Source organism: Aythya fuligula, chromosome 2, assembly GCF_009819795.1.
Source record: "Aythya fuligula isolate bAytFul2 chromosome 2, bAytFul2.pri, whole genome shotgun sequence".
NCBI classification, from domain to species: Eukaryota; Metazoa; Chordata; class Aves; order Anseriformes; family Anatidae; genus Aythya; species Aythya fuligula.
The window spans coordinates 115,077,535-115,102,298 of record NC_045560.1 but is presented as its reverse complement, the minus strand read 5'-3'; the positions used below and the strand labels follow the sequence as shown (position 1 = coordinate 115,102,298).

The window sequence follows — 24,764 nt, the reverse complement described above, 5'->3', positions numbered from 1 at the left end:
TGTGCCCAAGGATAAAATAAATTGATCCTAAGACACTAACAAACATTCTTGTATGAGACAAAATGAGTCTTTGTACTGGTTTGGCTTTTATTTTCTTGCTAATATTGCATAACAGAACTACACTGGCATGATGAGGAGGGGGGATAATAAAATAACTTATCAATGCACTATTAACTCTACATGCTCTTACCTAATAATAAGATATTGATGTCTCCTTTAATGCGTGTCCCATTGTTGAGAACTTTCTCATTACCCTGAAGTAGCATACACAAAATAGCTTTTTTAATATACTCATGGCCATGAATGTTTGGTGCTAAAGACTTGCTTAAATGGTCAAAGATATCCTATTTAAGAAACAGCAAACACTTACATTGCACATTACCAACATTAGAGTGGAATCTCATTATCCATTAGCTGATATTAGTGCAATTTATAACTTACTTTAGTCTGAGCTTTGCAGAATTTCTTGATCTTTGCCACATCATCAGCTGAGAATGTGGGTGCTATTTCTTTGCTCATCAGTTTGATATTATTAGCCAGCATTATTGTCCCGGGTATTTTCCTTCGGATTAAGAGAAATGTCATGAGATTAACTATTATATAGGTTAACTATTAAATAAATACTGGACCATTGTTTTCATGACACCGAAAGCTGCTTAGGAAAGAGAATGTACAAGTGGAATCAAATTCAAAGAAATTATTAGGTTTATCCATTTTACTATGGCTTAGCAAGTGAAATACACACTAAAAGAGGATTTAATGAAGTTTCGACATCAGAATTCAAAAGAACCAGAACGATGCAGCACAACTGCAGAGTACAAGCGATTTCCTTCCTTCTGTACCCCTAAATGCTAGCAGATTGGTTATCTGTATTCGGTGAAGCATGGGACATCCCACCAAAGGATGTATTTTGGAGTTAGGGTTAACTTTGAGGGAATGAGAGAAGACAACTGATTTTTTTGTTTTGTTTGCAAAAGGTTGATCGGGCTGCTGGGCTTTGTCAGACGCTTTCCTAAACACTGATTGGAGAAGTCTGGTAAAACCCGCAGGGTGAGAAAAAAATAATCATCTTGGAAATTTAATTTGTAAAACAGAAAACAGGGAAATGCCACCAATGGCACCTCAGCTTCTGCTTTGTGAAACCATCATCCTGCTCGGGCACTGAGCTTGAGGGACCTGGCTCTTGGCATCCAGGTTGTCCCAGCCAGACCCAGCACGTCACCCTTTCGAACAGGAACCAAGCCCTGTTTCTGGCTACAAAACATATGGGGTCTTTGTGAGTGGGTCCTTAAGAGAAAACTCTCAACATTTTTTGGTAATAATTGACCTATTTGACACCATGGTCCTCATGGAAAGCTGCTTTGCTGACATGCCCACCTGCGGTGCCATCCGGCAGTGCCTTGGGAAGGGCTGGTCGGCCAAAAGCACCTGCACTCAAGGAGATATTTGTGATCGTGTATTCCTCCTGCACATTCTCCTAAATAAATTTAAAGTCAGTACCTTCCATGCAGTCTGTGCAATGTGGTAAGCAGATCTGGTTGCTCTTGGGATAGGTGATATTCGGATATTTCCCTGCTTGTGTCAACGAGGGCGGATGTCGGTTCCCATAGTTGTGGTCACACATATGGCGAGGAAAGGAGCAGAGCACATGATGGCATTTCAGCTGCCTGTGTTGTTATTTCCATGCCTACATTACCCTGATCTGGAACTCACCCCAGGAACAAAATGGTCCCAAGCCTGTAGGATGCCCTCCCACAGGGACAAATGCCAGCTCCCTTCTTCTGGGTAGGACCAGCGGCAGCAGCAGCGCAGATGGAAAGCGCCACACCAACACTCGTTGATTAAAAACCCCGACAAGTGGTGCATATTGCCTTTACACAGCTGAGAGAAAAAACACAGACGGAGCTACAACAAAGCTTAAATCCAAAATAATTACATTTTGTCACAATTCCTTCCACACGGCCCAAGCTACCAAGGAAGCGAGCTGCTGGCGTAGGAGGAGAGACATGATTTGCTCCACAGCTTCTTTCAATCCCAACACGACCATTTCCAAATGTTTGAAATAGGGAGAGACTAAATCTTTTAATGCTCTCTGAAAAGCAATCAGCTCACCGAATGCATCATTCAACAGCCTCCAATATAAAATAATTAAACCATGAAAAGCTGCTACAGTAATCTTACTTTAAAATCCTAAATTCCTTTACATTTTGAGGATCTGATGGCATTGAGCACAGTCAGGCACAGGCAGCCAGCTTCTCCCCACTCAGCTACACACACCTCTTCCACTCCCTGAGCAGAGACAGCTTAACTTTATGAAGATTTGTTGTTGCAGCAGAACTATCCAGGAGATACAGCTAAATCCAAATTCATTTCGTTTCCAGCCAAATTAGATTTTGACGCAGGTCGCCAGAAGCTAATCTTTCATCTCTATTTTTCATACGTGAAAATGAAAAAAAAAAAAATCAGATTCAAAAGCATTTATCATACTAAATAGAATTAAATCAAATGGAGAATTGCATGAAGAAGCTCAGTTAAAACAATCAAATTAAAAAGCCCTTTACCTGTGTGAATGTAATCTTTGATTTCTTAGAAGAGAAAAAAACATTATTAAGCAAACTTGAAAGGGAGGCTGGATCAGCCCTTTCCTGTTCCCCTGCTCTTGAACTGTCAGTCTGTCTTCACAAACAGATTTTGCTTCCTGTCTGTCAGGCAGGTTCACTTGCTTGCTTTCACACACTAGAAAAACTCGTGTTTTCAGTATTGCAGAAGTGGTCGAGCTGCACAGCAAGTAGCAGGCAAGCAGCATTTGATTTTTTATTCATGCATTTCTTTTACTTACATGCATATGCACACATACGTTCAGGTGCACACACATACACACACCTGCAGTCAGCAATGCAACACAGCTTTAGCAGAAAATGAGCTAATCAGGGGCCAGCCAGCTTTTATTGATGCTCTGACTTTTAAAGAGCTCTCATGTCAAACAGCTTGTGGTAAGTATTAAAAATTAAGAACTTGCAAAGCCTTCTAGACAAAAACTATTTAAAACGATATCAGAAATAATATTTCAGCAAAATTGAAGGAATTATAATCCATTTTTTTCAAAAAAAAAAAAAAAATCCGAATCTTTCATTACATCAATTAAAATGCATTTATGAACTTGGCTTGCGGCAAAATGGAGAGCAATAAACAGTGGCTGCTATGGAGAATGGCTCTCTGGAAACAATTTTCCTGATGTATAACACAGGCCTAAGAGGTTCAATAACGTCTTGGGTCAGAATTTGCTGATGAACATTGTTTCAGCTTCTTGGCTGGAATCCCCTTTAGCTTCAAAAGATCCTATTTCATTTCAGGGTGAATTTTGTCAGAGGAAACTCATGCAGAAAGTTTGGTTTCACAAACAACTTGAGAAGTGCTGAGGTTGGGGTCTGGGACAACGTTTACGTTGATCCTTGTATTTGGGACATTTCCTTCAGAACCACATGAATAAGTGGGTATAAAGCACCTCTCTTGAGAACCGGGAGGGCTTTTTTCTCCCCAGTCATACAATCATAGAATCATCTAGTTTGGAAAATACCTTCAAGATCATCCAAACATCAACCTGACCTACTGAGTCCCAGCACTAAACCATGTCCCTTAGTGCTATGTCCATGCGTCTCGGGCTGGGCCTCCATTGCTTCTCCTAGGCTTGTTTTTCTTCTGTGTGGGGGTCCTTTGCACTCAGAGGTGGCAGTGTGGCAGAGAGGTCTCTCATCCCTCTTAGGAAGTTCCTCCTCACTGCTGGTCTGCCACACTTCAAACATAAGACTTTCCAAAAGAAATTGCAAAGTTGCACCTTGTATATGGAAGTCCATGGCTCCAGGAAGGTTCTGGATCAGCCTCGCGGATTCAGGCATAAGAATAAGAACCTGAGGCCTAAATATAACCTTTTCATTTATGTTTTGTCCTTTAATTTTTCTATTTAAAACCGTCAGTTGGAATGATATCAATTTTCATGGGTCATCTATATGGTTTTACTTCAGGTAGATATTTTTTCTTGTAAAAACACTGGTTTAAGGAAATATGAACACAAGCTATTTGGCCAAGTTACAAAAATCAAATTCCAGCTGCTAGCTATCAAAGATAAATGAAGTGATATGTGCTTGTGAAACTGAACACCATGCAGCTAGATGGTAGCAGGGGACGACTCGATATTCCCCAGAGTGGGGAAAAAACAAACTGCTTTCAGGGCGGTAGGAGCAAAAATATCATGCCATATAGCAGGCTTGGGGATGGGTTGATTTTTTACATGAAGAACTGGGAAAGAAGTACTTTTTTTTTTTTTTTTTTTTTACTGTTTTGTATTGTTTTGTTGCTCTCCCAGTTAGAGGGCTTTGTATGCTTGGTCCACTGCACTCCTGCAGAGGTTCAGTTTCCAAGCCCTAGCTTTTGGCACTGCACAAGCAGATCAGATTGAGCTCTGTTAAGCTCAAAGCTCAGTTCATGGGGAGATCACACTTTCTTCTTTCAAGAAAAATAAAATAAAGCTGTAAAGCTGTATTAGAGAAGAATCAAAAGAATAAACAATATGTGCCTAAGATTTTTTTTTTTTCCAGGAAGGAAGGAATGGTTATTGCAAAGCTTACTGGATAGGTAAGAGAAGACTGCTTAACTGCCATTGCCTTTCATTTCAGGAAAGAGAAGAGACAAACATTCAAGTAATCAATAGTAAGGCAAGAGGACATCCATGATGTAGATGTAGATATGCTAGTCCCTATTGCAGTCCCACCAATTTGCTAACAAAGGGAGAAATGCTAATCCAGTACAATTTTCCAAACTGTTTGAGGAACAAGAATATACCCTTTGTCTTCAGGAGGAACCTGGATGGGAGGCTACAAGGATGGCCCATGCTTTGCCTGCCAGGAACAGAAGCTGTCTGGCACTAGCATTTGTGATCATTTTTATCTGTCAGATGTTTCTCCCGTTTGCAGATCTGCAGTTAAACAAATAAGGTTAGCCAAGATATATGCAGTTCTTCAGGGCTCTGCCAGTGTCAACCCATTAGAGTTTCCTCCTGCTTTCTGTTTGCATGAACCCACTGGAAACCCGGCCCTGGCATCCTGCCTCACTGACCCCTGTATTCATTAAGAATAATTGTTGCTGCTGTGTAATGGAACAGCAGCAGCACAATTAAAACAGATCCTTCTTGTGGCAGCGCATTTATGGGATTGGCAATGAGTCCTGATGAGTTCCCTGACCCCATCTGTCTTTTTCCACCACCCCTACTGCAGGTTTCATCTCCCGGCAGCCGTGTGCTGGTCTGACCCTGCGTGGCACGTACAAGTAATACATGAAGCAAGAGCACGCTTCCCTCCACTTCCTTGCCACCTCCTCAGACTTGGCATATATCATTTTTTCTTCTTCCTCCCGGTTTTCTGTTCTTTTGTTCTTCTTCCTCCTACCCCAGACTCCCTCAGAGGAATGGTTTTCATTTAATCCAAGAGTGTTTGGCACTAGATTTCTTTTGTCCCGCCTGCGAGTCAAGGGCATTTTGAGGTCTCGTTGAGCAATACATAAGGACTTGGGTCATATTTCTATTGCTCACATCGTGGTGGCCTGGATGCCCATCTTGAGCTTTCTACCTTTGAATTTCACAGTGAGAATGGGGAGAAAGACACCCTTCTGTCAAACCCACTCTTCATATCAGTTTTTCACTGCGTTGAGTGAAAATGGGTAGCAATGCTTTATCTTGGCAAATGATAAGCACTGGTTCCTGGCAACTGAATAAAAATATAAATACTAACGACGTTCAACAAAAACTGGCCTTATTTGAACATAGAGGGGGAAGAAAAAAAAAAAAAAAAGGAGAAAAGGAATATATTAAAATTAATCTTGACTTTTTGAGCATCCACCGGAGTTGCCATTTCAATGCCCACCATACAGGCAGAGGCAGCATTTAGCAAGGGATCCCAAGGGAATCCCTAAAACCCATGCTGGAGTGAGAGCAAGGCTGCCAGGGAGCTGGTCCAGCAGCACCAAGGGCCTGGGCAAAACCACCTAATGGCAGCCGCCCGGGCAGCCCAGATTTTCTGCTGTTCATTCAGCAGCTGCAAATCCCACCATCTGCTCGTGGCATGGAAGAACCATAGAATGGCTTGGGTTGGAAGGGACCTCAAAGATCACCTATTTCCAACCCCCCTGCCATGGGCAGGGACGCCACCACTAGGTCAGGTGGGTCAAGAAGCAGAATTAAGGATCGCTGTGTCCATGCTTGCAGCTATCAGTCGCACAGGAGAAGGCAGTTGTGTAGGCTGCGGGCGTCTGGAGGTATGCAGCATCTTCGTACCAGGGCAACAGAGCATGATGATTTGTGTCCCAGGCTGGCGATGACCTGAGGGAGCACAGTCAGACACAGAAAGGCACTTGAGCCTCTAGTCATGGTGTGGTATGATGGGACGGCTGGCTCCTGCCACATCCTGAAGGCCACAGCATCACAGCTCAAGGATAGGAGCCCCTGCAAGAGGGACAATGGGTTAACTGTTCTCCTGAGAGACCTAGAGGAGGTTTACTTAGCGAGTGTGCTGTACCAAGAGGGGAGGTATGCCCACAGGTGTTAAGCTTGCACTTCCCCAAAGGAAGAGGGCCACATTTTCAGGTCGCTCCCCAGCCTACAATCCCAACTGGTATATACAGGTAGACACAGTGATGAGAGGCAGACAGGAGATTGGCATCAGGGCTGATGACAGCCGTAACACACGTACACAGAAAATGCCTCCCTCCGAACAGCACTTTCCTGACAGGGAGACGGCCACATCTTGCAGCGGGTAGTCTTTCTACTTCATGCACCGAACACTTCCCATCAGACCCTTTCACACAAGCCTGGAGCAAACTGGTGGCAGCATTAAAAAATCTAAATATTTTCCTTCCCCCTCTTCAGAGATGTGTCCTAGACAGCTTTGCTCTTGGTGAGCAAAGAGGTTTTAGTTGACTTCCGAAAGCAGTTCTGCCTCCCGCCCCCACACTGCGCGCATCCTGCCTCCACACATGCTGCTCGCCTGTCCCAGATGTGAAGGTTGGAGGCAAGCAGACCCCATCTGTCTCAAATCTGAGGGCAACCACCGTGGCAGATCCTGCCCTGCTTTATTTCTCATAAACATATATTAACGGGTCCCACCACAAAACCCTCCACAACTACCGCTGTGCTGGAGAAAACTTTTCTTTTGGCCTAGCATCAGTGAGCTTTGTGCCGAAGGGGAATTTGGCACGACAAGCAGCTTATCCGCACGACACATGGATGGCTGTGGAATTGACGTTTTCCCCTGTTGCTGATATTGGAGGAAACATAAACAGGCAACCTAGAGGAGAACATTGCTTTTTCTCTAATTCTCTCCCCAGCCAATACATGATTTAGAGACCATGCAAATCAGAAATACTTGTACATGGTCTCATGCTTAAAAGCGTATCCAAACTACAAATGAATACATTTTCTAAAATATAGATAATAGACCGAGGGCTCAGGAAAATACTGTTTTAGGTGAGTGTCTGCTAGAAACAGGAAAGCTGTGTGGCAACAAATTCTTCGGGGAATGCACAGCTCTTCTTGATGCGCAGGGGATCAAGTGAAATTAAAAGACAGGGAAAACCAGCGATGCGTCCTGAGAGGTTACACACAGAAGCCTGATTGCACTTCTCAGTTGCCCCCATCCTACTTTGTGAACTCAGTGTTTGAGAAGCGGTTATTTCTGACTTACATTGAGATGAGCAGGAGGATAAGCCAGTGAAATTACTGAAGGAAAAACCACCATTTTATGTAGCATGTGCAACCCAAATGATTTAGTATAACAAACTCAGTACACGTTTAAAGTATCATGAAAATAGTGTCTTTAATATACAGTTTATATACTTACAATACACGGTTTAAATTTGTTCATATACATTACAGGGATATTTATTTGCACCTGGTTTAAATAATAATCTGCCTTCAGCCTTACACAAAAGCCCAAAACAGCACAGAATTCCACAAAAACCATGCTTTGTTTTATAACGGAAATGTACTAAGCTGAAGTTTTGGGGCTTTCTCTTTTCTTTTTGTTCTTTTTTTTTTTTTTTCTTTTTTTTCCCAAATGTTACTTTTTTGACCTACCCAAAGTGAATCTAAAGAACTAAGAACTAACAGATAATTTTAATATAATTCAGAAGATTGTCCAAGTCAAGAGAATCACTCTGCAGATTTTTGCTCTGAGAATTTGGTTATTATGCACAGAAACGGCGAAGTCTGAGCAACTTCCAGATTATCAGAAGCTTAAGACATAACAAACAAAGAGTCACTTATTGCTAGGTCTCGACAAGGGGCCTGAATTTCCTTACTGCCCTGACATCCCTAACACCGCAAATAAAATGGACAACCCCTTGCTTCGATTAAGATTTCATTCGTACCTTCCAGTTCGCACACGGAAATGCTGCAGCTTGCAGAGCATCAAAGAAACAAGACAGGAGAGCAGGGCTAAAGCCCTTGTCCTTCCCCAGATGGCTGGTGCTTGGATTTTAGGCAGCCTGGCCCATGGGCACCCCACCGGGAACTTACAGCCTCCACTCTCCCCCTGCACACAAGAAACTGGTGCCAGCAGGCTTTATGTAGCGGGGAGGCAGTCGAGGAGTTGATTCAAGAAGAAGACAGAGGAGAAAACACTTCAAGTATTTACAGACAGAATGAAAATATGCTGTTTTTGAAACAGTATTGCTATTTACACTGTTTTTCTTGAAGCTGTTGTGGAATAAAGTCAATTAAAATGGCAAATAAAACTGTTGTTTTGAAAAAAAAAAGTGCGATACACATTTATTTCAAACCCTTGCTTCTAGCTGCAAGAACACCTCAAAACACATTTTCCTTCTAATTTTGATGGACCAAATGTTTTCTGTCTCTAAATTTCTAGCCGTAGGCAATTTGCACAACACAGCAAGAATGCAAATAGGCATTTTGAGTTGATGTCAATATAACTTTGGTTAGCCAGGCAGGCAGCAATACAAAGAATCTTAATCCTAGGCACGAGTGTTTAAAGGAAACAAGCATTTCCCCTCAAATTTTCTCCCCGTTCCTTCTCCCTGTTGCCCATTCTGTTTCCAATCCAGAAAAGCCCCTTTGCTAGAATCTAGCTTTTGCAGCTGAGGGCGACATCAGTACTTGTGCCACAAGAATGTTGCATAGAAAGGATGTGTTTCCTGGTGTGGGATAACGAGACAACTCCTTACATAATGACAGGCCAGAATTTTTGCTACCAAGCCCCAGACAAGCAAGAACCCTGACAAAAATACACAACTTCAGATACCACTAATGAAATAAGCACCAGAGGCCTTGCATTTATTTAAAAGGAGGAAAGAAATCCAAAGTTAGGACTGGCAGGGCATCTCTAAAACATGAGGGATTTTCAGCCCACTGCGGCATGACAGGCATTCTCTGAACACAATGGCTACACCTCTAGTAGCAGACCAAACAGGCCGGAGCCCATTTTTGGACCCTGAGGACACCCAGCACAGCTCCCCCACCAACCTGGTTGAACTCCACTCTCTGCAAAGCAAGACTTATACCCCAGGGACCAGTGACTGCCAGCCCCGGGGCTGTGCTGCCTGGGATCACCCCGTGCATGGGCTGGTTGGCTCACACCAAAGCCAGGCAAGAGCCCACATCAGCACCTCAACAGCAAGCGGCTGCCATGAGGGTACCACTCGGTTTACTGGCACAGATGTAAGCTGGAAGCGCTGCTGGTCTTTGAGGTGAGTTACAGACCACTGGATGGCTAGGAACAGAGCTAGTACCACTTGCCAATGACAAACTGGAGTCATTAATACCGTTATGAACTTGTGTTCAAAGCACAGACCTGGCTGAGTGCGCTATTCAGGTTAAACACCAACAGGGCCACAACCTGCATCTTGTTTAGACTCAAAACACGTCAGTAACTTGCATGAGTGCACGAATCATTAAATGCCTCTAAAATCATGAGCGCCCTTAAAGGCACGTGTGGAACTAGGAAGCAGACCGGCTATAACCAACACAAGGCGACCAACACTACAATCACCAAAGGCGAGTCTGATCAAACGTGGAGTGCTGTCTCCTCTACTCGCATCAGCTGGCAGAAAGTCCGTACCACAGGGATACTCCTCAGAGCCTGCAGATCTTTCCAATCACAGTGGGAACACTGAAGTGACTTTCCATCTTGAAGTACCGTAAGTAGTGCAGCATTTTGTACCTTTTATAGATTGAAGTCTCCAGGTTTTACACCCCACCTTTATGAAGAGACTGCGTGCTCCTCTGCTGCGGCCTGAAGGACTTCTCTGCTCCTCCCCCATCTCCAAAGTGCCACCTTCTCCTTAACACTAGGGACTTGCTGTAGGACTGATGTAGCTAAGTTGGGCTCCTGTATTCAGGCCACCTTTTACAGTGCCAAAGGCACCAGAACAGAAGCTTCAGTCCTGCCTGGGCATTTGTGCAGGTGGCACGATGCTGCAGTCCCATCATTCACACAACACACTGAGGTTGGGAACACCTAAATAGCTTTAAGGGGTTTGGAAAGTTAAGCTGATGGGCTGCTCAGGGTTACAGTAAATGTCAAATGCTAACACACTATTCATAAAAGTAAGTATGCAGCGCCAAGCCAGAACAAGACTACTGGGAGGACATCGATAGCAAGTGTGCAATTAGAGGTTTCAGCTGTAGTTTTGTACCTAAGATCTGCTTCTGAAATCGTGGTACACTGCTGTGCCTTTCTACAGGTCAGCTTTATTTTGGTCTGTGGATACAGGATGTCAGTGCAGCAAACTCATGAATGCAGATTCCACCAAGGCTCTTTTTTTTTGCATGTTGAATGTTCATTAGACATACTGAGGGTTAAAAAACAAATCGACTTTAATTTGCATGTGCCTACCAACAAGCACACACATCAGAACAGTACTTGAATTTGACTTAGTCTTAATTGAAGTTAAAATATTTTAGGACAGTAATTAAAAAGCATCCAGAAAAAGCTATCGATCTGTTGCTAAAAGTCAATACATTAACAAAAAGATTAAGATTATGAACTCTTGGGGTTTTTCTATTGGGATAGATTTTGGCTCACTGCCTTCTAGTACCCACATCCAGTTGTGCTTTATTCTCTGCTTGGGAACTGGTGGTTTGCATTATTGCAAGACAAATGATGCGTCTTGGCTTCGGCATGGAGACATGACATGAAATTTGCCCAGGCAACAGAAAGCTCCACTTGCTCCACATTTGTTTTAATGAGTCCACATTTTAATTGAGAAAACAGGCAAAATTAGACTGTCTTTTTTGTCCCTGCACTCTATTTTCTCTTGACGCTCCCACTGTGTGCCCTGGAGGAAGAGACACTCTTTGTCCTTCCAAACAAGAAAGGCAGGTGATGGTGTCACCCCAGGCAGGGCTCTGATCTGCAGCAGGTGAAGGAGCCAGAGCAAGGTGAAGCTGCTCCAGCTTCCCTGGCTCTGACTCCTGAGGACCTGGGATACGCAGCTGCAGAAGATGGACTCTGCAGACTTTCCTGAGGGCCTCCACAAATCCTTGCCTTCAGCACTACAAAGGCGGGGGATCCTGGGGTTCTGAGGTTATTTAGACATATTTCTGAGAGCTCTGCCAACCAACAGCAACAGACTATCAAAAGTCAATCCTATTTCTAGCCTTCTGCATGTAAATTCAGAAGGTCTCCAGGGGCAGTGTCATACCCCCTTCCCATGTCTGCCCTCACTTCTGACTGCAACTTCTGTGTGGTGTCTATTGCAGCGAGTTTTTGCAACTGGGCAATTGAGTTGACACGTCTTAGTGATGCTGCAGTCTTTCCACTTTGACACCCGTGTTCTCCTAGCCCACTGCAAGTAAGACAGGTGAACATCACAAGCATTTCCTGAGGCATGGCCCAAGCTCTCACTTGGCCCCTTCTTATCAGCGTGGCATGTACTGCTTCTGTTCCTTCCCACCTCTCCAACGTTTTATTTCAAAGGCATCCTACAGGAGTACTATCACCTTCCCACACAGATCCGACTCCAGGAATAGCACAGCACATGGAGCACATTTTCAGATGACTGTAACAGCAGCAGAGGAAACGTAACAGGTTTCCTTTGGCCAGTGTGGAAGGGCCGCACTAACAGGCTCCTCTGATGGATGTGCTGGCAGCTGCGAGGGGCAGGATCTGCTGGGAAGGGTCTGTGCAGGGAACTGCCTTTCCCATGAGAAAGCTGCACGACCCGAAGTCGTGCTGCTGACTGCAGCCATCTGACTACAAAAGCAACTTTTGAAATCCACAGGTCATAAACTTTTAATTGGCCAGGGCAGAGTGGCTCAGTAGGAAAATCCCCCTTCTCCCTCCCCTTTGGGCACTGAGCTAAGCAAGACTTTCTTTTTTAAACAATTAACTCTTTTTGTTCAAAGTAACATGGAAAACGTCCACATTACAGGTAGTCAGGAAGATACTGTTAATAAAAATATGCTGCAAGAGTAATGTATTAGTGGCACTTCACAGCAATTCTTAACATTTTCAGATGTAGTGTCAAAACCATGTTTTTGTATATCTGAACATGCTTTTTGTTAACAGAAAAGGAAAAAAGTCACAGCATGTTGCCAAATATTATTTGAACAGAAACAATCCTGTAAGAAATACATTTTTTTTGCAGTTAACACAAAACTGTAAACTGGATTGGTATGTGTCTTTCAGCATCAAATTGTTCAGTAATAAATACGAGTAAGTCTTAACAGACTACAGAGTAAGTTCCTTTAGTGTCCAGTTTTTAGCAGCTGTTGAATGTTCAGGGATGCACAAGGCACACCTCTGCAGATTCTCTACCTTTATTATCGACATACCAAAAAAAAAAAAAATCCGTTCACCACTCAAAAACTTTTATCTGCATAGTAAGAATTTTTCTACTACTATTTACAGGAGGGGCTTTTAGTGCAAAAAACAGGAAGTGATGCATGAGCTGAAGTGCATCTAGCACATCTTGTACAGTTCCACTAAAAACTAGTCAGCATCACATCTTGGGCCTCCAGCCGTTTATGAACTGCAGTATTTTCTTCACCTGCAATTTGCTTAGTTTAAAGTCTTCTGACAGGATTTCTTCTGTAAGCTGAACCAGTAAATTGCCATCAATCTTCTCCGTAACAAAAAATGATATGACATCTTCTGACAGCCCAATGAACCTCAGCGATTTAGACACTTCCTCTATCGAGAGTCCAGAAAGGTCTGTGGGTGGCTGCCAGGGAGAACCATCCCCGCAAGACCTTGGTGCTAACTGGAGGTGGAGGGGAGACGAGAAGGGATAGGACACAGAGAATGTGTCCTGCATGCCCTTTTTAACGAGATACTGATCTTCCAACAGGTCCGGAGAACCAGTTTTCGATTCCTCCTCGGCACCATCTATTTTTAGTGGCAAAGGACCCATGTCTGTAACTGGTTTCTCTTCGCTCGGCTTCGGTGCCCGAGGAGGTAAGGCAGGACATGAATGACTCTGCTTTGTGTTGCTGACTCCCAGAGTTTTCTCATCAGTGCAGTCTAGAGAGTAACTTGCTGACTTTGGGCAGCTGGAGATGGTGTTAGTGAGCTCTGCGGGAGTCAGCTGGGAGTACCCCGCAGGGAGCTCACACCCATCGAAGTCAAAAGTCAAAGGTGCTGGACAGTTTCTCTTTGGCGTGCCTGGAGTCTTCTGTCTGGGGTAACTGTAGCTCCTGCTTGGATCGAGCAGGAAATCGCTCCTATTCAGGCCCTCCGCAGTTCCCGAAAAATGGTTTGGCCAAGATAACCTAGAAGGCAGAGCTTCAGTTGAAGGGCTTCCAAAAGGCATCGTGTTCTCAGGCTCTTTGGATTCGGTTTTCATCATGGTACAAGGGTAGCAGGAAACAGGTGTGCTGCTCTCGGCTGGGTTCGCGTTGTCGTTCTCTGTGACATTGCTTAAGGAACAAAGCAGAAAGGATGTAGTTAGTACAAAAAATAAATAAATGTGGCATTTGAATAAATTCATAAATCATCTGACAAAATCAGAGGGTGGCTGTCACAAGGAAAGAATCTTTTTTCCTCCAGCAAAATGTTTCAGATTTGAATTAACAATACGTTTGAATTCCACGCTGACAGGTCTTTTACTCTTCCTACAAGCCTGACAAGATGCTGATGTACCCAAAAGCCTCATGAGGAAGACTCATGTCTTGCTTCTTCAAGCTCAGAAAAAAAAAAAAAAGAAAAAGAAAAGATGTCTCAATTCAGTTTTGTGTCATCTCCCAAATAATTTTTTCCGCTGCTCAACTCCTGAAGGACATCACTACGGTAAAGGAACAGCCTCATGTATACTGAAGATTTTTTAATCCTGCATTCTATATTTATACTCTGCAGATGTGTCACAGTAGACAAAAGTTCACCATAGGGAAAGTTTACCATTGTGCTAGACACAAGCTTGATTAACCTAAGAGATGACCAGCATTCTGGGGCCAGCATTTTCATTTGGAATTGCACCAGTGTACAGTACAGTAACGCAGAGGACATCGTTGTTTATCGCCAGAGGAAGATTTTTACCCAGAAGGGCAAGTAGACCTAGCTGCATTTGCTGAAATACCAGTCTTTAAGCTTAACCCACAGTAAGTTGTTTGTCCTCATCTTGAAAAAGTCATGACAAAGAAACACTTGCTTTTCAAAGGCACCTAAAGAAAGTTCGCCTGACCTACTTCCAGACAGTAAATTAAGCTCAGCCTGTCCAAGGAAACTGATGGTTTATATCCAGGTTTTCCCAAAAGACTTAGATGCTAACAGAAGCATGCAATCCGTCTCCAAAAGCAAATGTTTGCTGCTTTTATGCCACTTTCTAAAAGAGAGTCTGAAGGATTTGGTTGGTCTTTGGAATTCTGGCCAATTAAGCCAGAACACCACAAAACCAATTAACAGACTTATAAAATCCTTACCTAACACAACAGAGGGAAAACAACAGTTGAAATAATTGTTTTAATTACTCACCTCTCTCTCCTGGAAACTAATTACTCAAGGAATAAACTAGGCAGCCATTCTGTGACAGCTCAATGAAAGCTGCTTGAAGAGGGCAGCAGCTTTCAAAAAAGAGCATGGTTTTGAATAGATTGCCACAGCTTTCAGAGAGTGAAAGAGGCAGCCAACCTGGACTTGCCCAGCTCAAATGCTAAGGACAGACACATAAAAGCAGATCTAATCTTCATCACTGGAAAATTAGTCATTAAACTCAGCTCCATCATAGGCAGTTTCCCTCTCTAACCACTCACTCTCCACTCCACGCTCTCCAAACTTTTCTCTTTTTCTTGCATAAGGCTGCCAGTTAAAAAAGTTGAACATTAAGAATAGACCTTTTTTAAAACTCTTACGAAGGATACGCCATCCACTGGTCATCTCTGGCATTTAAAGGCCAGTTGGTGTAACATGCACATTCAAAAGCATTTTATCACAGATCTGGGTATTGGGCTGTTCAATTCAGAGTAGATAGTCAATGAGGTGTTATAAACAACATTCACAGGAATTAAAATGATTGATCCTGCTTCTGTTCTCTAATCCAATATTAGAATTGGGAATATTTAATGATTTAAAAGATTAATGGAATCACCAAAAACTGATGAAGTAACATAAGTAACATTTTCAAAGTGCTTCCTTACTCATCCTTCACCAGAATTAACCCACTGGGACTCAGTGCCAAAGGACACGAGAAACCTTACATTTACAGGCATTTTGGTTGCAACCTTTCATGATCTAGAGAATAAATCACTGATCAAAATGGCAAGACTTGAAAAGCAACTTTCTAGCAGCTTCATCTGCAGCACTAGGTCAGTGCCACCAAAATGGAGATACCTGGACTGGACTGGACTGGACCCAAGCTGCAGATGAACATAATACAAATTTTGTGAAATCACAGGCAAATAATATCACCTGCATTCCTGTGAAACCGTACTTCTCATTGTTTTCCTGGTTTCTTGGGAGGCAGATGTACTGTTAGCTATGAGGAGAGAAAACAGCATTTGGTGGGCCCCAAATTCTGGGAGGTCTTGTGCTCAGCCTCCTGTGGAGTAGACCTTGACAGAACTACCCAACAGACTTTCATAAAAATAAATGAGTAGCCTTGATCTAGAGTGATCGTTGCCAGATACACAACACTAAGCTGCAAATATGCAGTATGGCTTAGAAAGGCAATTCCAGTACAAGTTGTTATACCAATTGCATCTAGACTGAAACAACTGTAGTGGCACTTCTGATCAATTCATAATACTTGGACAGGCATTATCCTTCTACTTTCTTAGAGACAAAATTGAAGAGGTACCAAAACTAATGGCAGCAAGACATTAAAGTCTAAAAGGAGGTAAGGCTTCAAAAGGCATATATGCTTTCTCAAGGCAAAGGAAGAACACTGCAACGGTAAGGAAAGACATGCAGCCATGTAATTCAAAATCCACCCTCAATTTTCGACTAGCCCGAGTGGATTTTCCAGTCTGTGGTTTAAGTTTGTCCTGAAGTGGGTTTGATCTACAGGCTGCGTGGCTGCATTTTGCTTTACGTCGCTTTGCATTCAGTGGTGTCTGCTGACCTCTCTGTACTCCATCACACCCACCTGTAGGTTCACATATAGCTGGCATTAAACATTTCCTGATTACTATGCCCCTCTGTGCCCCCAGTTAGCAAGAGCTGGTTGCACTGGATGCATATAGGACTGAATTTCTTCCTGAAAACTACCTTTGAGCTGATCTGGTTGGAAGATTCATGCCATTCAAAAATATACATAAACTGCAAGGGATTTTCCACTCAAACAGTCTCTGCCATCGTATGGTGAGATTAGCTACAGCAGCATGTGCAGGTATTTAATATAAATTGCTATGTTGTATGTTATAAAACATAGTTTCCGCTGGAGCTCTGCTTCCTCTTCAGTTTTTAGAAGTAACATGATAGGTTAACCCACTTCAAGAACAGTCAGCAACTCTGCCTCAGTACTGTGCCATAATAAACAAGAGCCTTCAGGAAGATTCCCCCAGTTTCAATACTGCTAAATGTAACTTTCTCAAAATGCCAAGTGCTAGCATGAGGCTTCTCACAGCTCACACACATACATGTTGTGCAGTCCTGAAGAATAGTAGGACAGAGTAGGGCTGGGAGAGCGGGTCTGTTGTCGTGCAGGTTTGACTGTGCGAGGAGGGATGGAAGGACTGGTGGAGGATGGCTTTGAACTCCGTGGAGGGACAGGGGGAGCATTCAGGAGCCTGCATTCCTCTTTCACCTGTACAAAAGAAGAACACGTAAGTAAGCAGCTAGAAAATCTGGGCAACAGCACTCTCAGCCAGATGAAGCACATCTGGTTCAGGCTTATTCTATGAAAGGAAATAATTAAAAAGGGAGAGGAAAAGAAAAATGATGCTAAGTATATACATTTGCAACAGTATGTGGCTGTCATAAGGAAGACCAAAAGAATGCCTTATTACCAGCAGAGCTACTAACAGTCCTTTTGGGTACTTTGAAGTTGTTTGATATCCACTCATTTAAAAAGCAGCAGCAATGAAACTATATAAAAAAAAACCTTCCAGTAACATACAAAACCAGACAGACTGTTCCAGATATTTTACATTCTGTAAGAAGCAATTCATTAAGCTTAAATTCTATTAGTGTTGTTTATTTAGATGTAATAAACCAAGCTTACGTAATGAAAAGATCTCAGCAGACTCCGATGTTTCCTGACTTATTTAACCAGCGATACGCAGCCATCCAGCTCTAGGATAACTCCCTGCATCCCTCCCCAAGGACTAGCACATGCATCACGTATTTACCAGATGCACCCAGGACTTATCTATCTGCAGGAGAGCGCTAAAACAGACTTGATCTTGGTGGCTACTCTCAATTCTTGCCTTTTGCTCCTCCTGAGAGTGCTGTGGTGGTTGGGCTGCTCCTCCCTTCCCATGGGCTGCTCTTCCCCTCCCAGCAGAGGCCACGGCACCACTGGCCGTGCTCCCTGTCCCTGGCATAATTCTAATGCCAACCTGATGTAGCAGGCGTGTGGAGCTGCTTTTCACTATGTAAATTATATATATATATATATATATATAACACACCACACAACAAAAACAACGAAAAGTCCCTTTTCCTTCACCCTCCTCTGTGTGTATAAACCATGAGCTCAAACTGGGAGACTGCAGTGTTCCAGTTATTTGGATGCTGGCATCCAAATCTGGAGCTTCAGTCCTTCTGCCACTGCCAAAGCAGTCCAGGATAAGGTTAACTACAAACTGTACAAGGTAAAAGGTGCGGAGTGGAAAAGGCTGCTCAAATAAGGCACCCGAAAGGATTTCAAGCAGAAGGACCTCTTGTTGCTAGCCACATTTCCAGATCTCACAAACCTTGCTTCTTGGTAGCAGTGGATGGTTTTGGTAAAGCAAACAAAATGGATTGGGGACTACAAGGACTTTTGCTGAAAAGCTGTATAAAGCAAAAACTACTCATGAGTTGCGTTATGAAAATAGAGCAGGTCTTCAGTCTACATTCCTTCAGAACTGACTTTAACATTAAACACTAGGAACAGAGCCAACAGGTCTACTTACTGTAGCCAGCTAACTTTCCAGCTCATGACCGTAGACTACAGAAAATGTAGTTTGGTCCTGCCTAGGGAGGAACAAAATGCCAGGATCTATCCCCACAATAGAAATGATGAAGACTTTAATCTTGTCAGGACATACCAAGGAGAGCAGCTTTACTTAGCAGGGCTAGATGTGTGTGAGGGTACTGAGAATTAGGCAGCAGCAGATCTCCATGGTCTCCTTGGTTGACATCATCTCAGATGCACCAGAACGGGGAAACTCTCTTTGAGTTGAAAAGTTAGAGTTTATTTTTAAATTTAACAACGCTGCAGAACTAAAAGTTATCTTAGCAGTTCTGCAACACATAATTGGCAATTAAAGTGATTTAATTTATTTAAAAACAAAATAAATGCGGAACCTTTTGCAATCCACTTCAGTGCTTTCAGAATGCAACAACCCATTTAGTGCTTAAGTAAAATGGAAAATCGGGGACTGGGACATTGTAGTACATTTTTCCCTAACTCAGAACAAGACAAAATTAGAGGAACTGCCTGACAACAAAAAATACTGACATAAATCTTGCTCTGAGGGTTCTTATTTGCTCTTTCAAGAAAAAAAAAAAAAAAAAAAAAAAAGAATCAATTTTATTCATGTTTGTTATTGAATTCAGGCATAAAACTCTTCAACCATTTTAGTGCTGTGCCCCAAGGATGCCTAAGGACTTCTTTTTTTCTCCCCAAGTCAGACTAGGCAAAGTTAATATTGCGTGCTATTGAATATATGCCCGTGGGGTTACAGAGACCATTCAGGGGAGCTCTTGGAGCAGAGCGGACGGTCAAGGGGTTAAAGAAATTCTTTCCTGGGAAGACTACTGGCATTCAGAGGTACTGGCAGAGCGAACTGTGCCAAGCTCCTCCGCTGACCTAGATTGCAGATCAGAACTGGGCCGTAAATAATACCAGTTTGCAGTCCCAGTTGGTCCCTGTCACAAGACTGCAGTTACAGCTGCCAGGCACAGCCCTCGGGAAAGGCAGCAGAGGATTGAAAAGGAGATTTTGCAGATTAAACCGACAAGAGCAAGGGGAAACTTCGCAGGAGATCCACGCTTGCAGGGTCCAAACGAGAAGTAAGGACACCGAGGAGGGAGAGGAGGGGAAGAGCGGCGGGGTGACACGACGACTGCCTGGGTGACTGCTGTTGCTACACCGAAACGCTCTTTCACCCAGCAGCACTCGATGCCATGCGGCTGCCAGACACAGATAAAGTGCATGTGCAACGATATCCCTGGGACTTTCACTCCCAGCCTCCAATGCTCCTTTCGGTGGCGATCCCAGTGATGGTGATCTATCCCGATGGCTCAAGCTGCCGCAAGGATTGTAGGCAGCACTGCAGCTCGTCTCATCCTCCGGGGTGCCACAAGCCCCCAGGGAGCCGTCTGGGTGACCCCCCCACTGCTGACACTCGCCTGTGGGAGCGTGAACCTCCGGCACGGCATGCTCCAGCCCGGACACGCCGTAAATCCATCAGGAAAACAGCCTCTGGTTTTATGCAGATTAGTGCTTTGGGACTGCAGCAATTGCTGATTTACAGGCCTGAATTCAGAGGGCATTTTCGTTCTCTCTTCCCCCTTCATGCCACTTTGATTTTTCTGAAAGGTATTTCGGAAATACTCATTGTATCAGGCCGCTTCACCCAGCAGGTGAGCAGAAAGACAGAAGAGATCCCGAAACACCTGGACCTCCTCTTCTCCTACAAATAGCTCCTGCATGCATATTTTAAATTTAGTGCATTGCAAGAATACAATTGCCTGCCAACCTTTACACAGAAACACTATGGAATATCATTCTGGAGGGAGTGATGACTAAACCTCATGTTCACCAGCAGCTACCGAGATCTACTTATTCTATAAATACCCTGCAAGAAAAGCAGGCAAGCATCTTGTCAGCCCCAGCCCACTGATGAACTCGGTCTGTCACTGATACTCACTCCAACGCTGTCCCAGGAAGCCACAGAACTAATTCTGAATTATTATCCCATCTACAGAGGCGCGATTCTTACTTCATTTTACGAGGTTACAGCCCTGCCCACCTCTAAATGCCATTTAATAGCGTTAGCAGAAATCAGTTCTCCTGCATGGCGAGGAAGCTGTGCAGAAACTGCTGACAGCACTCACAGCCATCACCTCATCTTTGGTAAGACAGACATGACAAAAATGCAGGAGACAGGCGTGTACCCCAAATGCCACCCCGTGCCCCCAGAAGAGCTCGCTGTGCTGCAAGCCGCCGGCCTTCCTCCTCGCCCTCCTCTCTGCTCCTCGGCCCTGGCCCTGTCGCTCCTGCGGCCCCACGCCGAAGTGGGTCAGCTCGCAGAAATCAGCGGGGAACTAATCGTTTTCCAGATCCAGACCTGGCTCCTTGCCCAGGCGCAGGGGTGCCAGAGCCAGTGCAAAACAGAAGCCAGGACCATGAGGCTGGGAAAGGAGGAGGAGGAGGAGGAGGAGGAGGGTAGGATCAGCCCCGTGGCGGTTCACATCAGCGCAGGCTGCCGGGGAGCCTCGTCCCAACACGGTGCAAGCGGGCGCTCCTCCAAAACCATCTGGACAAAGCTTCGGCTCAGACCTGACCTCAAAGGCAAGGAAGCACTCTTGCGCTCCAGCACTCAGATATAACACGTAAATGCTCTTTGTGCTAAGAAGACATAGCGTCTTGACTTCCCTGTCTTTGCTGAAGCTGCTGCGGATGCTTTTTGGGGAAGCTTTGAAGGGCTGCAGTTGTGCTTTCCCCACCTGTGCTGGCTGTTGTGCCTCCCCTCTCCTCACCGCAGCTCCCCAGCGGCTGCACAGCCTGGTGGTGGGAGCAGCACGTTCGTCCACTGAAAGCAAACCCAGCACAAAGAAATAAAACGGTTTTCAGCCACATCAGGTTTTCAGCCTGGGTGTGACCTGCCTGACAATGGAAAGGCTGCTGCCAGCACTGCCGAGACTGTGAGATTGCAACAGCAAAGGGATGGGGTCACCACAGTGTGCTGCGGTTTGGTAAGCCCCAGCTTATTGTTCAGCCATGGTCTTGGAAATAGTGCGAAATTTGCAAGCGGGATGTTTTTATTTAAACTCCATCAAAAAACTGCAAAATTGATTTACCGATTTGTTAAATAATAACTTCTGTCAAGATTCATTTGATCTGAGTGTGTATCATTTAATCTTGCTAAAGATCCCTAGACGCTCTTTTCTGGGGGAAGTTTTCTTCCTTTTTTTTTTTTTTTAATTTTTTCTTTTAAAATAATGTGTAGGACAATACCAAGGGACAATGCAATGGGTGGATTTTCCACCAAACCCACACAAGCTCCTATAGGCACAACATTTTTATATTTTTGCCACTGAAGTCTCCAAAACATTTCAGGTTTGGAAAAGTGATTTCTCCCGAGTTTTCATTTGAAACCCTTGGGCAGGAAACACATTCTGTTTAAAACTGAGTCTTCTATAAGGCTAATTTCTGAACTCTGCAGAGTTCCTATTTATACATACTTTCCTTCAATAAACACTACAGAGTGATTATGTTAGCTCTGTTTTGGTAAAATGTGGTTGAGGGTAACGACACTTAGTATTTCCTCAAATTTAGCAGGGAAGACAATCTCTCATTGACAAACATTGCAAGTCTGTAAAAATTCTAGCTGTCATTATTACAGCCCGTTAATCAGAGACGCACACACTAAGGTAACCTGTGGCAGTTCCAAGTGGTTTCGTGTCCCACACACATATTCATGTCTCACACACTTCAGCCATGGAAAATATGAGAAAACAGAACACATGCAGAGAGATGATGTTGAAAGAAAGGGAAGGCAGTGACCTTAAAATTCTTAGATCTTGTTTGTAGAAGCAAAAAAGCAGTAAATATCACTTGGAAGTATCAGGTTTAAGATACAAGATCACTTATATTAAATATAATCTGATGCTTTATAGGACTTACAGTTGGTAGGAGAGTGCACATCTCTTACCATTTCCTTGCCCTGCATGTGCCCCAACCCCATCGAAGTCTTCTCTAAAGAATTCCCAAGCAAACATCTGCTGAAAAAGAAACAAACCAACATAAACAACCCTGACTTACTGCTTCGGATTTGGGAGGCACTGGAGGTGGAGGTAGGGAAACATCCGAAGACTTTGTTGTTGCTCCGACGGTCCCAGGCACAGGAAGAGATGCAGTACCGCACTTTGATCGGAAAGACCCTCTGTAATTGTCACATTTGCTCTTCTCACTTAGTGAGCGAATGAGAGGCTGCTCTCCAGGCTTTCCAGAGCCTTGGTCCAACCACAGCTCTTCGTAAGGAAGCTCTGGTTTCGTAGGCAGAAACATCGATTCCTCGCTAACCTCAGGAAAAAGGTAGTCGCTGCTACTGTCCCCAGAATCCTGGTACTGAAGAGCATCGTGAGAAAAGAGGGCCCACTCGTTACACAGATCCCTGCAGCCGTGCAGGTTTACCTCGCTATTGCCGTGCAGGTTGTTTCCGTAGACACACACCGAGAGCCGATGGAAGGACTGCGTGAGCTCGTCTCGCGCGTAGCTGAGCGAGTTGGGCACGTGGGTGTGCCCGCTGCACCGGCTTTTCTTCGGGCTCTTGCAGTCCTCGTTCCAGTCAGCTTTCACATCGCGCACGGCCCGGGAATACTCATCTATGTCGAACTGTTCCTGGCATATATTAAACCAGTGCTGGATGAGGGATTCATGCCACAGCTCCCCCTTCACAAGACTGTCAGGTAGGGTGAATTTTGGAAGCGTCAAGTGCAAGGGAAAATGCATGGGAATAATTTTGTTGCCACGAAGCACGCAACAAACCACCACAGTCTTGGTCTGAATGTTGACGAACTTGTACCTGTGCCCTTCACGGATAAAATGCAGGTCGTAAGGGTTTCTCGGTGTAGGACTCGGCACAGTCACGTTAACAGGCAGCCTGGTTTTTTCTACTATATTGCGAATGGTGTGCTCACCTTCTTGCATCTGCACCTCCAGCGGGCTGCGGGTGCTGAACTTGCCCTTACACTGGAACGGGAGACTGATGCTTTCATTGGTCCTGTGGTTCATGCAGATGAGGCAGGGCATTTTGCCTCTGCCGAGCTTGCTAATTGAATTAAGTTTCCCAATTTTTTTGAAGATGGTGTTGAGTCGGGACTTCTCCTTAGAAGATTTTGCATAAAGGATTTCTGCTTGCCCCATTAAAGTCAGCTCATCCCCGGTGCTAAGGGTGATGTTGTAAACTTCAGTGTCTTCATTGCATTCACCTGAAGCCACCTGCAAAATAACAATAAAAAATTGTTTTTCCCTCGCTGAAGACAATATTCCAAATCATATCAAACCTACTAGGACTGGACTTAGGAGAAACCAATTTCATTTGAACAGCTGAGTAGTCAAGTGTGTAGTGTTTAACCCAAAGCTTGGCCCAGTAACTTTTTTATTGTTTTACACTTTCTTGCTTTTTAGTTTAGGAGAAGCAGCCACCTGGAACTGTCAAAGAAGGCATGAGAACAAACATATCCAACTTCTAAACAAAAGACATATCCCAGCAATTCAAATTCATTTGTATCATACAGCTTTGAGAGAGCCTGTCTGGATTCACTTGCATATCTTTTTCCACCCCCCTTGTTTTTGCTGTAACTTATTTGCCAGGCTCTTGAGGGAAGCAAACATTTTTCTTCCACCATCTTCAGCTCCCTGAGGAGCAGAGAAGGTGATCTCATCATTACAGATGAAGCATATCCCTTTGATATAATCTCTTCCAGGCTAGGGCGAATGACAGATGACATCTAGTCCCTGAAGGAGAAGTGAAAGATATTGGTTCTGTCCCACATGCCTAACTCCCCCTCTGCCTTGCTCTCCCAGTCATAGACTTCCTTCCTCATTTTTTGATCATAATTACAATTTGAGAGATTAAACAACATATGCACAGCCATGTGTGTGCATTTCTACTATGGAAATTGTACTGGAAAGGAAAAAAAAAAAAAAGCAAAACAGATGTCCAAGGCTCATTTGCTCCTGAAGTTATTTCCTTAACACTGGAATAACTCTTTATGCACAAGATTGCTCTGCTTCCTATTTGAGTGGCTTAATGTGAAAGGCCTTTTTCAGGGACCTAACAGAACTCGCCCAGCTCTTCCTCAGCAGCTGCAGCTGCTTAATCATAAAGGAAGGTGCGTCAGATAAGTACTTCTGGCCTGTTACAGACTGTTTTATTCAGGAATACTGGC

The 24,764-nt window shown here is 44.1% G+C and overlaps 1 protein-coding gene across 2 annotated transcripts in view; it reads right to left on the bottom strand.

Moving 5' to 3' along the window:
- Positions 1 to 7,843: 7,843 nt before the first annotated feature.
- GAREM1 (GRB2 associated regulator of MAPK1 subtype 1) overlaps positions 7,844 to 24,764 on the bottom strand; it is a 101,242-nt gene continuing 84,321 nt past the window's right edge. For both annotated transcript variants that reach the window (XM_032180949.1, XM_032180950.1), the window contains 3 exons: positions 22,633 to 23,811; positions 17,075 to 17,241; positions 7,844 to 13,921 (listed from right to left, as the gene is read on the bottom strand). In XM_032180949.1, coding sequence (XP_032036840.1) covers positions 13,006 to 13,921; positions 17,075 to 17,241; positions 22,633 to 23,811 — 2,262 coding nt within the window. In that variant the 3' untranslated portion in view covers positions 7,844 to 13,005. The remainder of the gene's footprint in view (positions 13,922 to 17,074; positions 17,242 to 22,632; positions 23,812 to 24,764) is intronic.